At 47.2% G+C, this 20,860-nt stretch overlaps 3 protein-coding genes across 7 annotated transcripts; all 3 read right to left on the bottom strand.

Moving 5' to 3' along the window:
- Positions 1-1,282: 1,282 nt before the first annotated feature.
- Positions 1,283-7,113, bottom strand: LOC135262195 (biotinidase-like). The gene is made up of 4 exons (XM_064349124.1): positions 6,605-7,113; positions 5,332-5,604; positions 4,827-4,997; positions 1,283-3,380 (listed from the first exon to the last, which is right to left on the bottom strand). Exons 1-4 carry the CDS (start codon positions 6,692-6,694, stop codon positions 2,184-2,186), a joined length of 1,731 nt encoding a protein of 576 aa, XP_064205194.1. The 5' UTR covers positions 6,695-7,113; the 3' UTR covers positions 1,283-2,183.
- A 667-nt stretch (positions 7,114-7,780) lies between these two features.
- LOC135262186 (biotinidase-like) lies at positions 7,781-13,952 on the bottom strand. The gene is made up of 4 exons (XM_064349105.1): positions 13,873-13,952; positions 10,373-10,645; positions 9,939-10,088; positions 7,781-9,358 (listed from the first exon to the last, which is right to left on the bottom strand). Exons 2-4 carry the CDS (start codon positions 10,604-10,606, stop codon positions 8,144-8,146), a joined length of 1,599 nt encoding a protein of 532 aa, XP_064205175.1. The 5' UTR covers positions 10,607-10,645; positions 13,873-13,952; the 3' UTR covers positions 7,781-8,143.
- A 2,352-nt stretch (positions 13,953-16,304) lies between these two features.
- Positions 16,305-20,845, bottom strand: LOC135262183 (biotinidase-like). 5 transcript variants are annotated; one of them, XM_064349097.1, is made up of 5 exons: positions 20,574-20,845; positions 20,257-20,375; positions 19,226-19,486; positions 18,748-18,897; positions 16,305-17,865 (listed from the first exon to the last, which is right to left on the bottom strand). In XM_064349097.1, the coding sequence occupies exons 3-5, from the start codon at positions 19,445-19,447 to the stop codon at positions 16,486-16,488; spliced, it is 1,752 nt and encodes a 583-aa protein (XP_064205167.1). In that variant the 5' UTR covers positions 19,448-19,486; positions 20,257-20,375; positions 20,574-20,845; the 3' UTR covers positions 16,305-16,485. The 5 variants fall into 5 exon arrangements, with proteins under 5 accessions (XP_064205167.1, XP_064205166.1, XP_064205163.1 ...); XM_064349096.1 differs by having other exon boundaries at positions 20,498-20,587; XM_064349093.1 differs by lacking the exon at positions 20,257-20,375.
- Between the last annotated feature and the right edge of the window lie 15 nt (positions 20,846-20,860).

Below are 20,860 nucleotides of genomic sequence, written 5' to 3' on the forward strand. Positions count from 1 at the left end.
GGAAAGCGAATTCAAATACCCGGCTAGGCTACCCAAGAAGGCAGGATAAGCTTCAGTTAACGCGAGTCTGTCTTCAATCGGCTAAACCTAACGTCTTTGATCTAACGTGGCTGCGTTATACAAGAACTGTCCTTCTGTTCGGAAGGACAAAACTGTCTTGCACCATACACAAAACTTTACACTTATGATGCCATTGTAGTTTCCCAGCTAGTAAACTGGCGATATTCGACAGTATATCGTGCGTTAGCTAGACCCTTGCCCTGTTCTGCAGTGTTTTATTAAAGAAAATTCCGGACTCACCATCAGAGCTCCAAATACGCGGCTCTGTGGTAACAGCTGATAATAAAGCGTGTGGCGCTCATTTCTCCGAAATGAGTGTTGAAATTTCGGACATGTCCAAAAAGTACCCTCGTGATTGGCTGCAACCTTTGCAAGGTCTTACATGGACATATCTTTTATCGACTGGATCACAGTCGTTCGGTTTCTGAGAAGCTGTACAGCAGTGGTGTCAAACTCGTGCCATGGAGGGCCGTGTGTATGCAGGTTTTCATTCCAACCAATTAATGCTGCCTTAATTGAGTCCAATTACTCATTCAGCCATATGCGTTTAACTGCATTGAAGCACAGAATATAAGAAAATTTTTATTTAGACAATGCGGGTCACCATAGACGTCGGGTCACCATTGTGCACAAACCTGCATCCCTAATTCAGCAAATAATTTAACTAATTATATAATCAAGATCTGAGGCTGGAATGAAAACCTGCATACACACGGCCCTCCATGGCACGAGTTTGACACCACTGCTGTACAGTGTATCGTTAAAGTATTCGCTCAGACTAATTTGTAGACGTGTCCCCTCCTCTCCATTTTTCCTCTTCTTTTTAATTTCCCTACTCAATGTGTTGCACATTTGTTGCAACACCTTATTATTTACTTGCGATTGTTGATCTATCAACTTGATGTCTTTAGATGTACTACGTTCTGTCGTGCATTTGCACTTTGTGTTTCAAATAAAAATAATTATAAAAATGAGAAGGTGTATCGCCTTCGCAGCACTGATTTTAAAAAACACTATCGATGCTGCTTTATTTTAGACGAACTCTACATGGAATTGCCATTTAAATCTGCCAGTTCGCCTTCCGTTTCAAACCGCGCTGCTAGTTAACTTTTTACAGTCCTCGTGCAACCCTAACCCTTTGGCCGTGTTTTTTTTCGGGAAACGACATTACCCAACTGGCAGGCCAAGACAAATTTACTGAAACATAAAACAGACCACAGTCTAAAGTACAGCCACATTTAATATTACACAGTGTAATCCACTGTAATTTTAAATTTCGCTGTGTAATGCACTGGAATATGATTTAATGTAACACAAGAATTAAATTAAACTAAGCCATGGCAAATATGCTTAAATATGTTAAGAAAAATGTAAATATAAAAAAATGTGTTTTATTTCTTTTAACAATCATTGTAAACTGTTTGTTTGAAGGAGGCAAATATAGTTCTTTATATGTAGACATTTATTATGATGCCATTGTAGGTTCCCAGCTAACTTCAGTTTTGACTATGTACCTGCACATAAACACAGTATTTTCTGCGTACTAATTTAGTGTGCAACTGGAGTTCAGTATCTGCTGATTGCCAGTAAGTCTCCTGCTAGTACGCCCACCCGTCCCCCCCAATACAGACTCAGGTGTTCTTATAAACTGACTCCTGGCCACAGGGTAAGAGTCACACAAGAGCTTTTCTCACAGCGCACACAGCAGAAGTGTGCTAGAGAGCCACCGTTTTCACAAATGCAAGAAATGTCATATCGTTCTGAGCTTTCATTTGAACTTATTGATGATTTTTTATTGAAATCTTAGTTTTCGTGGTACTTTGGCAGCTACAGTGTGGATCTCCAGAGAGAATGAGCTCCATCGATGAGGGAAAATTTCACCACCCGAGTTACTGAATGCAGATTTCACATTACCCCCCACTTTACCTGTTTACCCCCCCCCCCCCACTTTACCTGCTTACCATACCCTTCGCTGTCCCAGGACAGAAACAAAAATACAAGCTAAATTCCAGTTCTCACCCTTCCAGTGTAGTTCTACACACACACTTCATTCCATTCCCCATGATGCACCAAATGGCTGCATGTGGACGTGTTCATATTCCAGTGTGAGACAGTCAGTATTTCTACACGTTTATATCACTCCCCCCGACGGTGGTGTGGGTGTGGTCCCGGTCATACGCTCTGCTGCAGAGCGCAGCAGTCACCAGACCGCGCTCCATCCCGTGGCGGGTCATGTAGAAGCCCCGCCCCTCCCAGCCGCTGTGGTCGATGCGGTCCAGCTGCATGTGGCTCCCGAGCACGCTTGGGAACACGTGGGGCGTGCTGAAGTTTCCCATCAGCCGGAAGTCCAGGAGCGTGTCGGCGTGGTCGATCTCTGCCCCACAGGTCTGAGGGGTGAGACCGCTGCACCTAATCAGCGCACACACCTGAACATAGTACGTTCTGTTCACATGCAGGCCATCGAAGGCTGCCAGGGCGTAGAGCTCCTGGGGTGCAGTGCGCCTTCGGAACTGCAGGTGGCAGCAGAGTGCGTTATCACACACAGACAGGTTTCCCTCAGCTCCCTCTACGAGCACCATGGTGAAATTGTCGCTCATCATATCCGCCTTGAAGGGGCTGCTGGGGGCAGCTGGCTTCTCTGGGCGACTCCTTCCCTCAGGGACAGTCCGCTGGCACTCCCCGTCCCCCTGCTGATAGCACGGGGGCTCCTGGTCTCCTGAGATGGGTGATGGGAGGGAGGGGCTGTGGGATTCCAGAACAGGCAGAGTTTTCACCAGCAGCCGGCCGGCTTCTGGCTCGCCCGCCCGTGCGTGGTGATATAGAGCCTCCCGGGGGCTGTATATCCCGCTGCCTGTCATTCTCACCCCACCTACGCGAAGGTTAGCGGACAGGAGGGTGGTGTTGGTGGCGTAGGAGAAGGAGCGGTGAAACTGTACAGAATCCATCAGGGGAAGCGTGTTTATCCAGGCGGTGGGGTAGACCAGCTGCCGCACGCCCAGCTTCTCCACCAGCTCCATCGCTGGGTTGTAGAACAGGATGTCGAAGCAGGTGAACAGGCCGAAGCGACCAGCGAAGGGTGTGTCGAAGGTGATGAGCTGGGGGTCAGCAGGCGTGTCGAACTCGAATTCGAAGTACAGGTTCCGCTTGCGGTAACGCGCTACCAGTGTGCCGTTAGCACTGAACACCACATCTGTGTTAAACTGGTAGCGCCCATCGGGGGGGCAGGGGGGGGTCTGGGCATCGCAATCCTCACGCCCCGGCATGTTTGCCACCAGGTACAGGCTGTTGTTCTTAGCCAAGCAGCTGAGACGATGCAGAACCTGCAGGTGGAGACAGGCCCAAATGCACCACAATGAATTGTCAATTCCGATTTTTACGTTTCTTCAGTAAATGTTCTAAATTAAGGCTCTGTCTCAAACGGAAAGAATGCTGCCTTCGAAGGTTGTATTCCCAGGTTGCAAGGCATCAAGGGACATCTCATTTCAAGTGAACAAGAAACGATGCCTACTAAGGTCCCTTCGTTCAGATGATTTTAGAGGCAGCATCGGATGTACCCTTCACCGGTTAGGATGTCCCAGAGCTCTTTTACCTCAGGCTACTTACGTTAAAATAATGGCAGCTGAAAACCAAAATATTTTTTTAATTGTTAATACACTGGAATAATAATAACTTCCAATTACATTGTAATCACGTTCCTTTTCTGTAACTTCATCCTGCCTTCAAAGTCCATCCTAAATTCATTGAGTTTTGAGGTTCCTTTTCCGTTAGGACGATACCTCTGGAGAGAGCCGATTTCTGAGGATGCAGGTTAAGCTCCTCTCTTACATTGTACATTACCTCACTTCCACCCACGCAGAACCTCACTTCCTCTCACACAACCTCACTTCCACCCACGCAGAACCTCACTTCCTCTCACACAACCTCACTTTCACCCACACACAACCTCACGTCCGCACACAAGTACATCATTATCTCCCACACAGTATTTCTCTTCATCTCACAGAACCTCACTAACCCTAACCCTCACACACAACCTTGTTTCCTCCCACACAGAACTTTACTTCCTCTCACACATTGACTCACTTCCTTCCATAAAACCTTTCCTCCCACTCACCGTACATCACATCCTCCCACAAAGACCCTCAGTCCCTCCCACACAGAACTTCATTCCTCTCACAAAGACCCTTGTTTCCCTCTACACAGTACCTCACTTCCCCTCACACAGAACCTTGTTTCCTTCGACAGAGAACCCTGCTCCTACACAGTACTTATGTAAATCCTAGGATTTACCTCACTTCTTCTCATACAACCTTGCTTCCTCCCACATAGAACCTCACTTGCTCCTCCAAGGAGCCTACATTCCCCCCACCAGAAACTCACTTCCTCCCCATAGTACCTAACTTTTCCTCCAGGAGACTATTTCCCCCCAGAGAACTCTACTTTCTCCCCAAGACTAATTCCCCCACACAGAGACTCACTTCCCCCATAGAACTCCCCTCCCACAATGGAACCTCACTTCATCCCCATAGTACGCTCCTTTCTCCCACATGGAAACCACTCCTCCCCCATAGAACCTCACTTCCTCTCCATAGTAACCTCCTTCCTTCCCCATAGAACCTCACTTCCTCCCCCACAGAACTTCACTTCCTCCCCCATAGTACTTTGCTTCCTCCTACACTGAGCCTACTTCCTCTTCCATAGTACCTTGTTTCCTCCCACACAGTACCTCAGTTCCTCCCATCAGTACCTCTTTCCTCCCCAAGTACCTCAGTTCCTCCCTCACAGTACCTCAGTGTTGGGAAGGGGGTTGGGTCAGAACAGGGGTTCCAGCTCACAGCCGTGGGGTCTGGCACCGTCTCCAGGTAACCAGCGATAGACTCCCTGCTGAAGTTAAAGCCATGGATGCCATCTTCTGGAAACACAATGATGTGGGCACCCTGAGGACAGGAAGTAGAGAGTTACTGCATCCTGAATGCAGGAAGTACACCCCGAACCAGCTGTGAGCACTTGTTGTGGGTGTGCAGATGTGGAAGGTGAACATGTGTATCGGCAATTACATTTGGTATGTCTGATACAGGGTTTTGTCAGGCATGGCACAGGTTACAAGGGGGGTGGGTTTATAGTGTGTTATACATGAGTGTGTATGGTGTGTGGAGGTTCATGTGGGTTTACAGATGTATAGGTCCAGGTGGGTTGGAGGTTTAGCACGTGTAAGAGGTGTTAGCGACAGATGTATGAGGTCGCAATCCAGGTGTGCAGGTATGGTGTTACCTGTTTGGCGGCAGCAGCAGCCTGCTCCTCATACACGTCCAGGTTCTTATTCATGTGTTCCAGCGCTTCCTGCCGGCTCAGCGAAACCTTGGGCTGCGGGTTCCGAATGACGTGGTGCTCGTACACGGCCGCCACGTAGGACCCGCCCCCTGCCCCGCCCCCTTCTCCGCCCCCTGCCCCATCCACCCCCAGGCTCAGCATGAGGACTGCAGCACCCAGAATACACCACGCCATTGTTGAACCCAGATCAGACCAGCACCGATCCACTCTGCCCTGCAACAGAGAGACTTCAGGTAACAGCTGACCTCAGATCAGCAGGAAAACCCTCCTCAGGGTGAAACGTTAGCCTGGCCCCGGTCAGAGGCTCGGTCCGAACCAGAGCCCCATGTACTGCTTCCTGTTTTCTGTGTGCTAGCATACTGTGTACTATACTTTTGAGCATGCAACATGCAGTATTAAAAAATATCCCCCAGACGTCCTACCTATGCAGTTGGCATCTAAATCTTGCGCAGCCTTGCTCACAAGTCGTCCTTGTTGTTGTTTTGTTGAAGTAAAATGTCAGTGAAGCAAACAATGTGTACTCAGCAAAAACCCAGAAATTATTTTATCATCCGAGTATTTTAAGTACACTACATTCAGAGAAAATTTCTCCCGTTAACTTTCTCATCCAGTGTACCCAGCACGCTCACTCAATAGTGTGAAAGGGGTCTGATTCGGACAGCGCCCGAGTTTCGCCTGTTTAACTGCACTCTGTCTATTGCAGCGATGCTCGTACCTGCCTCTGGAGAGCCGCAGGATTTCTGTTTTTACTCAGCATTTCATCCATTTCATTACTCCGTTAAATCCGTTGATTTACCCAATTAACTCGGCTCACAAAAATGATTTGATCTGATTTTGTCGCTCTTAATGTGAAAAAAACTGCGAGCAGATTCTGCGATACATTGGCGCTAAACACCAAACACCAGCATAAATACACATTCAGTAGGAAAGCGAATTCAAATACCCGGCTAGGCTACCCAAGAAGGCAGCATAAGCTTCAGTTAACGCAAGTCCCGGTTCTGTCTTCAATAGGCTGAATCTAACGTCTTTGATCTAACGTGAGCTGCGTTATACAAGAGTCCTGTCCCACTCTGCACCATACACAAAACTTTACACTTATGATGCCATTGTAGTTTCCCAGCTAGTAAACTGGTGATATTCGACAGTATCTCGTGCGTTAGCTAGACCCTTGCCCTGTTCTGCAGTGTTTTATTAAAGAAAATTCCGGACTCACCATCTGGCGAAAGAGAGCTCCAAATACGCGACTCTGTGATAGCGGCTGATAATAAAGCGTGTGGCGCTCATTTCGGAGAATTTCGGACATGTCCAAAACGTAGCCTCGTGATTGGCTGCAACCTTTGCAAGGTCTTACGTGGACATATCTTTTATCGACTGGATCACAGTCGTTCGGTTTCTGAGAAGCTGTACAGTGTATCGTTAAAGTATTCGCTCAGCCTAATTTGTAGACGTGTCCCCTCCTCTCCATTTTTCCTCTCTTCTTTTTAATTTCCCTACTCAATGTGTTGCACATTAATTTACTTGCGATTGTTGATCTATCAACTTTATGTCTTTAGATGTACTACGTTCTGTCGTGCATTTGCACTTTGTGTTTCAAATAAAAATAATTATAAAAATGAGAAGGTGTATCGCCTTCGCAGCACTGATTTAAAAAAACGAACACCATCGATGCGGCTTTGTTTTAGACGAACTATACATGGAATTGCCATTTAAATCTGCCAGTTCGCCTTCCGTTTCAAACCGCGCTGCTAGTCAACTTTTTACTGTCCTCGTGCAACCCTAACCCTTTGGCCGGGTTACATTACCCAACTGACAGGCCAAGACAAATTTACTGAAACATAAAACAGACCACAGTCTAAAGTACAGCCACATTTAATATTACGCAGTGTAATCCACTGTAATGTTAAATTTCGCTGTGTAATGCACTGGAATATGATTTAATGTAACACAGGAATTAAATAAAACTAGGCCATGGCAAAGATGCTTAAATATGTTAAGAAAAATGTAAATATGAAAAAATGTGTTTTATTTCTTTTAACAATCATTGTAAACTGTTTGTTCTTTATGTGTAGACATTTATTATGATGCCATTGTAGGTTCCCAGCTCACTTCAGTTTTGACTATGTACCTGCACATAAACACAGGATTTTCTGCGTACTACTTTAGTGCACAACTGGAGTTCAGTATCTGCTGATTGCCAGTAAGTCTCCTGCTAGTACGCCCACCCGTCCCCCCCCCCATCCCCCCCAATACAGACTCAGGTGTTCTTATAAACTGACTCCTGGCCACAGGGTAAGAATCACACAAGAGCTTTTCTCACAGTGCACACAGCAGAAGTGTGCTAGAGAGCCACCGTTTTCACAAATGCAAGAAATGTCATATCGTTCTGAGCTTTCATTTGAACTTATTGATGATTTTTTATTGAAATCTTACAGTTTTCGTGCTACTTTGACAGCTACAGTGTGGATCTCTAGAGAGAATGAGCTCCATCGATGAGGAAATTCACCACCCGAGTTACTGAATGCAGATTTCACCTTACCCCCCACTTTACCTGTTTACCCCCCCCCCCCACTTTACCTGCTTACCATACCCTTCGCTGTCCCAGGACAGAAACAAAAATACAAGCTAAATTCCAGTTCTCACCCTTCCAGTGTAGTTCTACACACACACTTCACTCCATTCCCCATGATGCACCAAATGACTGCATGTGCACGTGTTCATATTCCAGTGTGAGACAGTCAGTATTTCTACACGTTTATATCACTCCCCTGACGGCGGTGTGGGTGTGGTCCCGGTCATACGCTCTGCCGCAGAGCGCAGCAGTCACCAGACCGCGCTCCATCCCGTGGCGGGTCATGTAGAAGCCCCGCCCCTCCCAGCCGCTGTGGTCGATGCGGTCCAGCTGCATGTGGCTCCCGAGCACGCTTGGGAACACGTGGCGCGTGCTGAAGTTTCCCATCAGCCGGAAGTCCAGGAGCGTGTCGGCGTGGTCGATCGCTTTCCCACAGGTCTGAGGGGTCAGACCGCTGCACCTAATCAGCGCGCACACCTGAACATAGTACGTACTGTTCATATGCAGGCCATCGAAGGCTGCCAGGGCATAGAGCTCCTGGGGTGCAGTGCGCCTTCGGAACTGCAGGTGGCAGCAGAGTGCGTTGTCACACACAGACAGGTTTCCCTCAGCACCCTCTACGAGCACCATGGCGTAATGGTCGTATATCATCACTGCCTTGAAGGGGCTGCTGGGGGCAGCTGGCTCCTCTGGGTGACCCCTTCCCTCAGGGACAGTCCGCTGGCACTCCCCGTCCCCCTGCTGGTATTGCTGGGATTCCTGCTCTCCTGAGAAGGTTGGTGGGAGGGGGGGGCCTGTTCTGGACTCCATCAGGTCAGGCCTGTGGGAGTCCAGAACAGGCAGAGTTTTCACCAGCAGCCGGCCAGCTTCTGGCTCGCCCGCCCGTGCGTGGTGATATAGAGCCTCCCGGGGGCTGAATATCCCGCTGCCGGTCATTGCCTCAGCATCTACGCGAAGGTTAGCGGACAGGAGGGTGGTGTTGGTGGCGTAGGAGAAGGAGCGGTGAAACTGTACAGAATCCATCAGGGGAAGCGTGTTTATCCAGGCTGTGGGGAAGACCAGCTGCCACACCCCCAGCTTCTCCACCAGCTCCATCGCTGGGTTGTAGAACAGGATGTCGAAGCAGGTGAACAGGCCGAAGCGACCAGCGAAGGGTGTGTCGAAGGTGATGAGCTGGGGGTCAGCAGGCGTGTCAAACTCGAATTCGATGTACAGGTTCCGCTTGCGGTAACGCGCCACCAGTGTGCCGTTAGCACTGAACACCACATTCGTGTTAAACTGGTAGCGCCCATCGGGGGGGCAGGGGGGGGTCTGGGCATCACAATCCTCACGCCCCGGCATGTTTGCCACCAGGTACAGGCCGTTGTTCTTGGCCATGCAGCTGAGACGATGCAGAACCTGCAGGTGGAGACAGGCCCAAATGCACCACAATTAATTGTTAAGAAACGTAAAGATTTGGTGATTCATGAGATGAAGTGATTTACCTCACTTCATCTCATACAACCTTATTTCCTCTCACACTGTACCTCACCTCCTCCTCCACAGAACCTCACATTTCCACACACAGAATCTCATGACCTCACTCAAAACCTGACTTCCTTTCACCCAGAACTTTACATCCTCTCACATAGAACCTTGCTTCTTCCTAAACAGTTCCTCATTTGCTCCCACACAGTATCTCACATCCTGCCACGCAGAACATCACTTCCACACAGTATCTCACTTCATCTCACACAACCTCATTAACCCTAACCCTCACAGTACCTCACTTCCTCTTACAAAGAACCTTGTTTTTTCCCCTCACAGAACCTCATTTCCTCCCACACCACATTTCACATCCTTCCACAGAGAACCTCACTTCCACTCGCGGGACCTTGCTTCCTCCTGCACAGATCCTAACTTACTCTCAAGCAGTACCCCACCTCACAGTACCTCACTTCCTCCCCCAGAGTACCTCAGTTCCTCCCCATCACAGTACCTCAGTATTAGGGAAGCGGGTTGGGTCAGAACAGGGGTTCCAGCTCACAGCCGTGGGGTCTGGCACCGTCTCCAGGTAACCAGCGATGGACTCCCTGCTGAAGTTAAAGCCATGGATGCCATCTTCTGGAAACACAATGATGTGGGCACCCTGAGGACAGGAAGTAGAGAGTTACTGCACACTGAATGCAGGAAGTACAATCCAACACAATTGATGTTGTGTATGCATATGTATGTGTATGCATATGTTTATAGATGCACAGGTGTAGGTTCATATGTTTACAGGTAAAGGGATGCAGGTTTATATTTGAAGGCATAGGTCTGTATGTATACAGGTGGAGGTGTGTAGGTTTCTAGGTGAACAGGTGTAGGTGTGGAGGTTTACACGTGTAGGTTTACAGATGTGTAGGCCCAGGTGTGCAGGCATGGTGTTACCTGTTTGGCGGCAGCAGCAGCCTGCTCCTCATACACGTCCAGGTTCTTATTCATGTGTTCCAGCGCTTCCTGCCGGCTCAGCGAAACCTTGGGCTGCAGGTTCCGAATGAGGTGGTGCTCGTACACGGCCGCCACGTAGGACCCACCCCCTGCCCCGCCCCCTTCTCCACCCCCTGCCCCATCCACCCCCAGGCTCAGCATGAGGACTGCAGCACCCAGAATACACCACGCCATCGTTGAACCCTGATCAGACCAGCGCCGATCCACTCTGCCCTGCAACAGAGAGACTCCAGGTAACAGCTGACCTCAGATCAGATTCGCCCCTTAAACTTTCTCATCCAGGATAACCATTACATTACAGGCATTTAGCAGACGCTCTTATCCAGAGCGACCTACATAACTTTCTACATTGCATCCATTTATACGGCTGGATATATACTGAAGTGATGCAGGTTAATTACCTTGCTCAAGGGTACAACAGCAACTGACCCATTATACTATATCTGCCTTGCCCCTGTGATTGGTTAAATCTTCCATCTGTGATCTAACATGAGCTGCGTTATGTTAGAACTGTCCTAGTGTTCAACCGGACAAGACCATCATGCACCATGAACAGAACTTTACACTTATGATGCCATTATAGTTTCCCCGCCTGTTATACAAACCTGTGACATTCAACAGCATAATAAGAAAGCATAATTTACCATCAGATAATGCAGTGCATTAGCCAGACTTTTACCCTGTTTTACTAAAGAAAATTCCGGACTCGCCATCTGGTGAAGGATCGCGACGTGACTCCGTAATGACAGCTGATAAAGCATACATGCCACTCAATTCCAAGAAATGAGCGGTGAAATTTCACACGTCAAGAAAGTAGCTTCGTGGTTGGCTACAACCTTTACGAGGCCTTGGCATATTTTGGGGGACATAATTTAAAATCAGCTGGATTAGCAGTCTTTGGGTTTGTGGGAAGGTGTATTGTCTTCAGAGCGCTGTCAATGTCAATACACGAACAACAGCAGTGCTGCTTTATTTGAAATGAATCTTTCAGAATTTTTTTTATCTGCCAGTTTCCCAACCTGCCTGCTGTGCTGCTCGTGAACTTTCACTGTCCTCATGCAACTCTAAGTGGACTTCAGCCGTGTCGTTACGGCAACGACATGACCCAACAGACAGCAGGCCAAGACTAATTTATTGAAACGTCTGGCTGTCTAAAGTACAGCCACATTTAATATAATACAGTGTAATCCCCTGCAATGTTAACTTTTGTTGTGTAATGCACTGTAATTATGTAAAAGGATTATTTAAATTAGGGACTTGGGGGGCAGGGAGGTCAGAGAGTGAAAAGGGTAGGGAGGTGCAGAATGCCTGGATGGAAGGTGTCAGGACTTCCTATAATAGAGTAAACACCAATGAAATGTTTTTTTGAAAGTAGAAAAGTAAAATAGGGTAAGCAAATCTTTTGGAATGGTGAGGGGCGAGGGAACAGGAGATGATGTGCAGAAGTAGAGATGACATTTCACACAGGAAGTAGTTGATATTTGGACTAGCCTGCCCGGTCATGTTGTAGAGCAGTGGTGTCAAACTCGTTGCCATGGAGGGTCGTGTGTATGCAGGTTTTCATTCCAGCCTCAGATCTTGATTATATAATTAGTTAAATTATTTGCTGAATTAGGGATGCAGGTTTGTGCACAATGGTGACCCGACGTCTATGGTGACCCGCATTGTCTAAATAAAAATTCTCTTATATTCTGTGCTTCAATGCAGTTAAACGCATATGGCTGAATGAGTAATTGGACTCAATTAAGGCAGCATTAATTGGTTGGAATGAAAACCTGCATACACACGGCCCTCCATGGCAACGAGTTTGACACCGCTGTTGTAGAGGGTGAAACTCAAGACCACTCAAGAAGGGATTTTCAAGACCAGTCTTGATACAGTGTTAGATAACCTCATCTGTAGACAATCAGAGCACTAGGTACAATTTAGTCAGGAAAATAGCATTGTTGGTCTGAATGGCCTGCTCTCATCATTATGTTATGTAATGCAACTCAGGTATTTAATAAAACTAGGCCATAGCATCCATCTATTATCTATACCCGCTTATCCTGGTCACCGGGGGTGCTGGAGCCTATCCCAGCATGCATTGGGTGAGAGGCAGGAATACACCCTGGACAGGTCGCAAACTATCGCAGGGCACACACACGAATGCACTCACCATTTACTCACACACTCATACCTATGGGCAATTTAGAGTATCCAATTAGCCTACTACATGTCTTCGGACTGTGGGAGGAAACCAGAGCATCACAAACTCCACACAGAAAGGCCCATCCCAGGATTCGAACCCAGGACATTGCCTGTGAAACGGGCCCTTAAAAACACAAATCATATAAATAATGCACTACTTTTACATATCCTGTACTGGCACACATTATGGAAACACTTCAAACTCTTCACCAAACACACTTTGACGACAAATGCAATATCTTGCAACAATTTCTCTCTTTGGCATAATATGTATTTTTCGGTTTCTGTATTGTGTGGGTATATGTCCACACAAGCCAAATGTATGTAATCGTAAACAATCGTTTAGTGACTAACAGATCACACAGATCTGAAATTGCATGCAAGCTTACTGGGATTGCTAGACAGGCAGACACCGCTTTGCGGGGTTCAACCGAACGGGGTTGTTAGCCAATTGTCAGGAGACTTTCAATTAACCAATTAATTGGACTAATTTAACTCAGCCTGGATATTCGTAAATATATTGAACTCAACTTTAAATTTAGGCTACGTGGTGGCATCGACTGATACAGCTGTTTGGATCAAACAGACACTAGACGGGAACCGGAGAATAATGTAGTCTTCGGATAGATTTTCGCTGATATATGTAGACCACGAAACACATGTGTAAATGAAAACACTTAAAGAAAAGACAAAAAGACAAATTAAAGACTGTTTGTATTGTATAATATGGAAGTGTATTGAATCGCCTTACTTTGTGTAAACTTTTAAAGCCATTAAGACAGTTAGGTGTCCTCCACGCGCGCAATAGTTTTTACCCCTACCTCGGGGTTAAATGGGCGGCAGGGTAGTGTAATGGGTAAGGACCTGGTCTTGTAACCTAAAGCCCACAGATTCGATTCCCTTGAGCAAGGTACTTAACCTGCATTGTTTCTAGCTTTATAAATGGATTTGAGCTCTCGATAAGAGCCTCAGCTAAATGCATGTAATGAAATGTAAAATGTAATATTTCACTCTCGGTACCTTCGGTCAGATTGCTAGTGTTATGGTATGTCCCAGAAATTTCTTTGTGGCGTGTAATCATAGCCAATGCATGTAGGTTGTTTGTATTAAGTAACGAACCTATCTCCGGTAATATTTTCAGAATTTAGCCAAATAGCGACACCCTTTCTATCCAAATCCAGATAATGACGCATGATCAAAAAGCATCGTTCACATCAGAGAATAACACCGCGAGTTGGCCCGGCCATTACCCTGTTTTATAAGAGAAGTTTTCGGATTTAGCATCTGATGAAGGCTTTCAAGCTCTGCGTCTCTGCGATGACCGCCGATAGTAAATTATCCCGTGCACGCCGTTCATTTATAAGAATTGATTGATGCAATTTCGCACGTCAAAAAAGTAGCCTTGTAATTGGCTGCAAGCTTTGTAAGGCTTTACGCGTGCATATTTGTTTTTAATCGACTGGATTAGCAATCGTTTGGTTTGTGAAAAGATATAGGCAACCGTCTTCGCAGCACTGATGTAAATAAATGAACACCAGTGCTGCGTTGTTCTCGACGGCCACCGGATGAGGGAAGTCCGGACCTTTTCATTAACGCATGTGTGTTCGTTTTATGTATGTTTGTTTGCCTATATTTTAATGAATTGAGTAAGGGAGTACTTGCTAGGTGGGGGAAAGTTTCAACTGTAAGTGTAATTTAGTGTTGTGGTACTAGTGATTATGGGTTGTGTAGCCATAATGGGGTTTGAAGTGTGAACAGTTAACTTATATACTTAAATTAGGCCTGCTCACACTTTAAAGGGGTGTGTGATGCGAACAGCTTTTGAACTGGTATTGCCGTGACACAAGTGTGGACCTGTTTACAAGAAGGAAACATCGTGTAGGCCTAGATAATGGTAAAAAGCTACAGTACCCATTTTTAACTATAGCCTTGAATGTGTTTCTTGCATGAGTAATGTTGACTTATGCCTCCCCTTGATTGCAAGTTTTTAAACTATTAAATAAAGCTATTTTGCTCCATAACTGTGGTGTCCGCCCCTGTGTGTGTAAAACTGACAACTCTTACCGGACCATACCGATTAAGCAAATAAAAAAAGGTGATGGCAGCCTTACGTTACCCTGTTGATCCAGTTGGTGTTCACCCCCTGCCGGTGAGATTTAGTTCATTACAATATGTAATGAAAAACTGGCGACTGTTTCGGGCTTTGGAGACTTGCTGTATCCGCCTCCTCCCACGACTTTCCGAAACATTTGGACTTAAAGGAGTACCATGGTGGTTGAACGTGACACTTCCCAGTTGCCTTTAGGCAACAACAAAACAAATGTGCATAATTTTATTATTCAGTCATTTCAATGTACTTTCAAACGTATTTTTCTAAGCCTAAATTTCCCACTATAAAAGTTCACCCGAACCGTCTGGGCGTGGTCATGAGAACTGTCAGTTAGCTATGGTTGACAGACCGTGCCCCGTTACCATAGCTACCCCCATGATAAGCGCTCTTTTTGGGAGACTTTTCACAAGCTAGCTAGCTTAGTAGTATATCAAGTATCGATAGATAACTAAGGTAAGGACGTTGACTTGTATCCAATTATAATTTTTGTTATCTAGCTAGCCAAGTTAAGATAAAAGCACAACTATAACGTCCTCATAAAAGCAAACTAGCTAGCTAACGTTATCGATAACATTGCCTTATGAAAGCAAACTACCTAGCTAGCTAACGTTAGCTAGCTAGCTAAATTAATATAACCAGAAATAATCTAATAGTCCTTAAAAGGCACTCTAATTTAAGTGAACCTAACGTTAGTCAAATATTTGCATTGTCTTGCCCGTAAGCCAGCGGCGTCAAAAACCCTTAATTGTACTACCTTTTTGAATTGAGTTTTAATTCTGAAATCAGGGATTGATCTTTCAGCCGATGTACATAATTTTTAGTATTTTTTTATTTTATCCCCTTCCATTGTGTTGGCACTCGTCGCGCCAAGGTGTGTGCATTCACAGATCTCGTTTGAAGATTACTTGAGCTGTATATTTGAACCATAAATCCTACCCATTCTTGTCTTAGTTTTGTGTCAGCCCTTGAAACCCCCACATAACATGGATAGAATCTTAGAACGGATCTTCATGGTAAAAGCCTTGCATGTGTTTCCGTTAATATCTGACCAACCCTTCTCCTTTAAAAATCAGTTATTGTTCTTCAGTTACTATGTTAAAATCCCATGCTGAAGTAATATTCTGGCCTGCGCATAGCACTTCTTCAATTGATGAAATAAGAATTTCAACATTGTGATTTTAACAGAATTCCTAAACTATCCTCGCTGTCATAGCCAATAGAGTCTTCTAAAATCCTTCCATTGGTCTTTTACATCGTCTGTGTGTTAATGTTGTATACCCTGGGCATAATGAATAGGAACATCAGCCAAACATCATGTTAAATTTAGTCTGTTTTGGCCATTTTTGTGCTGGCCTCTTGTCTATGGGGAAATTATCATGGGGCATCTCCACAGGAGAAAACAAATCCCCAATTTCCTCTCTCTGTCAGACTTATCTTCACCCTCAGCATTACTGCTGTCTTCATTACTAACATCCCCGTGAGCTTGTGCATCTGTGAGCTTGTGTGCCTGTGAGCCTGTGCTGGAAAGCTTGTGTGTGATTCTGGTGTTTTAATAAAACCCTAGAAATAGGACAGAATAGAAGAGAACTTTATTGTTAAAACAAGTGGAAAATTTCCTTTGTGTGTGGCAGTTAATTGTAGCACACACTGACAAAGACAGTATAATCAACAAAGTATTAAAACAATCAAGAATGCAGGAGATGAAGGAATAAGAAACCAGCCACAGTGATGGTGCAAAAAAAGGGTGACACAGTTAAACACCCAAAAGGAGGGAAGTACAGGACATTTCCTCATGGGCTGATTCACTGTGAGGTGAGGTGTGGGTGTGGTCAGGGTGAGGTGTGGGTGTGGTCACGGTGAGTTGTGGGTGCGGTCGTGGTGAGTTGTGGGTGCGGTCACAGTGAGGTGTGGGTGTGGTCACAGTGAGCTGTGGGTGCGGTGAGGTGTGGGTGTGGTCCCGGTCATACGCTCTGCCATAGAGCGCAGCAGTCACCAGACCGCGCTCCATCCCGTGGCGGCTCATGTAGAAGCCCCGCCCTTCCCAGCCGCTGTGGTCGATGCGGTCCAGCTGCATGTGGCTCCCGAGCACGCTTGGGAACACGTGGGGCGTGCTGAAGTTTCCCATCAGCCGGAAGTCCAGGAGCGTGTCGGCGTGGTCGATCGCTGCCCCACAGGTCTGAGGGGTGAGACCGCTGCACCTAATCAGCGCGCACACCTGCAAGTAGTATGTTCCATCAACCACGTGCAGGCCATCGAAGGCCGCCAGGGCGTAGAGCTCCTGGGGCGCAGTGCGCCTTTGGAACTGCAGGTGGCAGCAGAGTGCATTATCACACACAGACTGGTTTCCCTCAGCACCCTCTATGAGCACCATGGTGTAATTGTCGCTCATCATATCCGCCTTGAAGGGGCTGCTGGGGGCAGCTGGCTCCTCTGGGCGACTCCTTCCCTCAGGGACAGTCCTCTGGCACTCCCCGTCCCCCTGCTGATAGCACGGGGGCTCCTGGTCTCCTGAGATGGGTGGTGGGAGGGGGGGGCTGTGGGGTCGAAGGTCAGGCCTGAGGGAGTCCAGAACAGGCAGAGTTTTCACCAGCAGCCGGCCAGCTTCTGGCTCGCCCGCCCCCGCATGGTGATATAGAGCCTCCCGGGGGCTGAATATCCCGCTGCCGGTCATTGCCTTAGCATCTACGCGAAGGTTAGCGGACAGGAGGGTGGTGTTGGTGGCGTAGGAGAAGGAGCGGTGAAACTGTACAGAATCCAGCAGGGGGAGTGTGTTCATCCAGGCTGTGGGGAAGATGAGCTGCCGCACGCCCAACTTCTCCACCAGCTCCATCGCTGGGTTGTAGAACAGGATGTCGAAGCAGGTGAACAGGCCGAAGCGGCCAGCGAAGGGAGTGTCGAAGGTGATGAGCTGGGGGTCAGCAGGCGTGTCAAACTCAAATTCGAAGAACAGGTTCCGCTTGCGGTAACGCGCTACCAGTGTGCCGTTAGCACTGAACACCACATTCGTGTTAAACTGGTAGCGCCCATCGGGGGGACAGGGGGGGGTCTGGGCATCGCAATCCTCACGCCCCGGCATGTTTGCCACCAGGTACAGGCCGTTGTTCTTGGCCATGCAGCTGAGACGATGCAGAACCTGCAGGTGGAGACAAACCCGAACAGAACTTTACAGCACCAAACAAGCACATGGAACCTTTGCTTCGTCTCACACAGAACCTCACTTCCTCCCTCACAGTACCTCACTTCCTCCCCCACAGAACTTCACTTCCCACTGAGCACCTCACTTTTTTCCCACAGTACCTTGCTTCCTCACACAGTACCTCACTTCCTCTCACACAGAATCTTGCTTACGCCCACACTAAACCTCACTTCATCTCCCAGGGTACCTCTCTTCCTCTTACACAGTACCTCACTTCCTCCCCCAGAGTACCTGACACAGACCCTAGCTTCTACCCACACAGTACCTCACTTCCTCTTACACAGAACCTTACTTCCTCTCAGAGTACCTTTCTTCCATTCACACAGAACCTTACATCCACCTACACAGAACCTCACTTTCTTTCCACACAGTACCTCCCACCATATCTCGCATCCTCCCACACATAATCTCATTACCTCACTCACAGTACATCACTTCCTCTCACACAGAACCTTGCTTCCTCTCAGGCAGTACCTCACTTCCTCCCACACAGTACATCACTTCCTCTCACACAGAACCTTGCTTCCTCTCACACAGTACCTCACTTCCTCCCACATGACATTACTTCCTCCCACACAGTACATCACTTCCTCTAACAAAGAACCTCACTTTCTCCCACACAACCTCACTTCCACCTACACACAATCTCAGTTCCTCTTACACACAACTTACACCTGCACAGAACCTTGCTTCCTCACACAGTAATTCACTGAGTCCCACACAGTAACTCACTTCCTCTCACACTGTACCTGACTTCCTCCCACACAATACCTTTCTTCCTCTCACTCAGAAACTCAGTTCCTCTCTCCCACACAGTACCTCAGTGTTTGGGAAACGGGCTGGGTCAGAACAGGGGTTCCAGCTCACAGTTGTGGGATCTGGCACCGTCTCCAGGTAACCAGCGATGGACTCCCTGCTGAAGTTAAAGCTATGAATGCCATCTTCTGGAAACACAATGATGTGGGCACCCTGAAGACAGGAAGGACAGAGTTACTGCACCTTGAACACAGGAAGTACAGAGTTACTGCACCTTGAGCACAGGAAGTACAATCCAACACATTTGATGGTGTGTATCTGTATGTGCCCAAGTGTATAATGTTTATAGATTCATAGGTGTAGGTAAATGTTTACAGGTGAAGGGATGCAGGTTTATATTTGAAGGCATAGGTCTGTAGGTATGCAGGTGCAGGCATGTACGGTTACAGGTGTAGGTTTATTGCTATACTGGTGTAGGTGTGGAGGTTTACACGTGTAGGTTTACAGATGTATAGGTCCAGGTGTGCAGGTATGGTGTTACCTGTTTGGCGGCAGCAGCAGCCTGCTCCTCATACACGTCCAGGTTCTTATTCATGTGTTCCAGCGCTTCCTGTCGGCTCAGCGGAACCTTGGGCTGCAGGTTCCGAATGACGCGGTGCTCGTACACGGCCGCCACGTAGGACCCGCCCCCTGCCCCGCCCCCTGCCCCGTCCACCCCCAGGCTCAGCATGAGGACTGCAGCACCCAGAATACACCACGCCATCGTTGAACCCAGATCAGACCAGCGCCGATCCACTCTGCCCTGCAACAGAGAGACTCCAGGTAACAGCTGACCTCAGATCAGCAGGAAAACCCTCCACAGGGTGAAACGTTAGCCTGGCCCCGGTCAGAGGCTCGGTCCGAACCAGAGCCCCATGTACTGCTTCCTGTGTTCTGTGTACTAGCATACCGTGTACTATACTTTTTAGTATGCGACATGCAAAAAATATCCCCCAGACGTCCTACCTATGCAATTGGCATTTAAATCTTGCGCAGCCATGCTCACAAGTCGCCCTTGTTGTTTTGTTGAAGTAAAATGTCAGTGAAGCTGTTCCGTCATATTTACCGTGCAGCAAACAATGTGTACTCAGCAAAAACCCAGAAATAAGTTTATCATCCGAGTATTTTAAGTACACTACATTCAGAGAAAATTTCTCCCGTCAACTTTCTCATCCAGTGTACCCAGCACGCCCACTCAATAGTGTGAAAGGGGTCTGATTCGGACAGCACCCGAGTCTCGTCTGTTTAACTGCACTCTGTCTATTGCAGCGGTCCTCGTACCAGCTTCTGGAGAGCCGCAGGGTTTCTGTTTTTACTCAAACTTTAATTCATTTCATTACTCCGTTAAATCCATTGGTTTACCCAGTTAACTCGGCTCGCAATAATTATTTGATCTGAATTGGTCGCTCTTAATGTGAAACCAAAAAAACTGCGTCAAGATTCTGCGATATATTAGCGCTGCTTCCAGCGCAATGTGTAGGCTACCGAACACCAGCATAAATAGATATTCAATAGGAAAGCGAATTCAAATACCTGGCTAGCTACCCAAGAAGGCAGGATAAGCTTCACTTAACGCGAGTCCAGGTTCTACCTTCAATCGGTTAAATCTTACGTCTTTGATCCAACGTCCCCTGCGTTATACAAGAATCCTTCTGTTCGGAAGGAGAAAACCGTCATGCGCCATATACAAAATTTTACACTCAAGCCACTGTAGTTTCCCAGCTATTTAGCAAACTGGTGATATTCGACAGTATAATCAGAAATTACCGTTTACCATCAGATAATATCGTGCGTTAGCCAGACCCTTGCCCTGTTCTGCGGTGTTTTATTAAAGAAAATTCCGGACTCACCATCTGGCGAAAGGGAGCTCCAAATACGCGACTCTGTGATAACGGCTGATAATAAAGCGTATATGGCGCTCATTTCTCCGAAATGAGTGTTGAAATTTCGGACATGTCCAAAAAGTAGCCTCGTGATTGGCTGCAACCTTTCCAAGGTCTTACGTGGACATATTTTTTATCGACTGTATCAGCAGTCGTTCGGTTTCTGAGAAGGTGTACAGTGTATCGTTAAAGTATTCGCTCAGACTAATTTACAGACGTGTCCCCCCGTCTTCCTCTCTTCTTTTTTCTTTCCC

The sequence above is a fragment of the Anguilla rostrata genome, chromosome 8 (genome assembly GCF_018555375.3).
Source record: "Anguilla rostrata isolate EN2019 chromosome 8, ASM1855537v3, whole genome shotgun sequence".
NCBI classification, from domain to species: Eukaryota; Metazoa; Chordata; class Actinopteri; order Anguilliformes; family Anguillidae; genus Anguilla; species Anguilla rostrata.